We start from the raw sequence: 1,858 nt of genomic DNA on the forward strand, positions 1-1,858 counted from the left end.
CTACAGCGGCTAATGAACCGGGAGTGTTGCACATTCACAGAAAAAGTCTAACTTCCATGCTGAAAAATAAGGTGGATATTTCTTGTAGGCATAATAATGGCACTATAAATATGGCTAATAGTATTCTAATATTTCTACCGCAGTCAGTATTACCTGTAGAGTGTCTGCTGTGTTTTTCTCTTTGGAAAGAGAGCTTCCTGTGATACCGAGAATGGCCAGAGCATTAACTCTCACACTGACCAGCTCACAGCTAGTGGCAGCCTCACAAAAAATCATTAGCTGGTGTGGAGTCATACCCTGCAGGATACAACATATAAAACACATACAGTTAAAAATACCAAGTCAAGCTTGAAATAATGAATCGCTAAAGCATAAAATGATAAATGAATGTGGTTCTCACCTGAGGGATGTTTTTGGTAGCCATGATCTGTAGTAGAGAGCGAAGAGCACTAGTCACAGCCTCCAGGAACTCCTCATCCTTTAATGCCTCTAGAAATTAATGTACAATCGTAGAAGATATTACATTTTTACACCTAAAGTGGAAAAACCACATATAAATAAATACAAGATCTCCTATACGCCTAATCAATACCAAACACTGGGAAAAAAAAACAACATAAAAACAGAACAATTAAAAGTGCTTTCCATCAGAAGCCTGACAGATTCAGTATAATGTCAGAGAGTAGGGTTGCTCAATTATGGCAAAAAAAAAATTGATCAAAATGTATTTTTATGAATGGATTTACTTGAACTTTATTTTTTTTTCCTTGAAACTAAAAAACAAATACACATAAAAAAATAGATGAAATATACATATACATCCACTACTGTGCGAAAGTCTTAGACCTGTAGTATTTTCAACAAAAAAATGGTTTTAAGTCAGTTATTTCTGTCTTTTGCTGTAGTGTGTCAGTAGGAAATATCAGTTTACATTACCAAACATTCCTTTGGCCATTAATTGTAATAATCCAGTGAGATTTTTGCACCATCATCCAGTCCGTCTGGGATTACATGAAGAACCAGAAAAAACTGAGACAGACTAAATCCGGAAGAACTGTGGCAACGACTCAAAGACGCTTCAAGAAACCTTCCTGCAAAGCTACAATACTGTGAAAAGCTTCAGACACTTGTGTAAATATGCTGTAAAGTGAGAAAGCTTTCAAAAATAATGTCATAAATAGATTTTATTTAGCAATTAACTTCTATTAACTAAATCAAATCAATATTTGGTGTGACCACCCCTTTGCATTTAAAGGGGTCATAATGATGTTGCTAAAAAGAACATTATTTTGTGTATTTGGTGTAATGAAATGTGTTTATGCGGTTTAAGGTTAAACAAGAGCTTGTAACACTCCAAAGAGAAAGTAAAAATTGAAATCGCATCATATGACCCCTTTAAAACAGTTTTGTCCTTGGTACACTTGCGCATAGTTTTTCAGGTAGCTTTGCAGGAAGGTTTTTTGAAGCGTCTTGGAGACGTTGCCACAGTTCTTCGGTTCTTTAGTCTGTCTCATTTTTTTCCTGATTCTTCATGTCATTTCAGACAGACTGGATGATGGTGAGATCAGATCTCTGTGTGGAGCACTGGCTGTTGTCAGACTCCTTGTGCATACAAAAATCTCATTGGATTAATACAATTAATGGCAAAAGGAATGTTTGGTAATGTAAACAGTTATATTTCCTACTGACACACTACAGCAAAAGACAGAAATAACTGACTTAAAACCATTTTTTTGGTGAAAATACTAGTGGCCTAAGACTTTTGCACAGTAGTTGGTATATATATATATATATATATATATAGGGATTGAAATTAACTTTTTTACTCACCAGCCAATTTGGCTACTACATTTTTAAG

The 1,858-nt window shown here is 35.0% G+C and overlaps 1 protein-coding gene across 2 annotated transcripts in view; it reads right to left on the reverse strand.

Annotated features, from left to right (window-relative positions):
- The window catches only part of LOC107657125 (HEAT repeat-containing protein 3-like), a 17,747-nt gene that overhangs the window by 2,322 nt on the left and 13,567 nt on the right, over positions 1-1,858 (reverse strand). For both annotated transcript variants that reach the window (XM_016445143.1, XM_016445144.1), the window contains exons 12-13: positions 401-489; positions 154-297 (exon numbers count right to left, since the gene is read on the reverse strand). In XM_016445143.1, the coding sequence (XP_016300629.1) occupies positions 154-297; positions 401-489 (233 nt within the window). The remainder of the gene's footprint in view (positions 1-153; positions 298-400; positions 490-1,858) is intronic.

The sequence above is a fragment of the Sinocyclocheilus anshuiensis genome, unplaced genomic scaffold (genome assembly GCF_001515605.1).
Source record: "Sinocyclocheilus anshuiensis isolate Anshui unplaced genomic scaffold, SAMN03320099.WGS_v1.1 scaffold944, whole genome shotgun sequence".
Classification (NCBI taxonomy): domain Eukaryota; kingdom Metazoa; phylum Chordata; class Actinopteri; order Cypriniformes; family Cyprinidae; genus Sinocyclocheilus; species Sinocyclocheilus anshuiensis.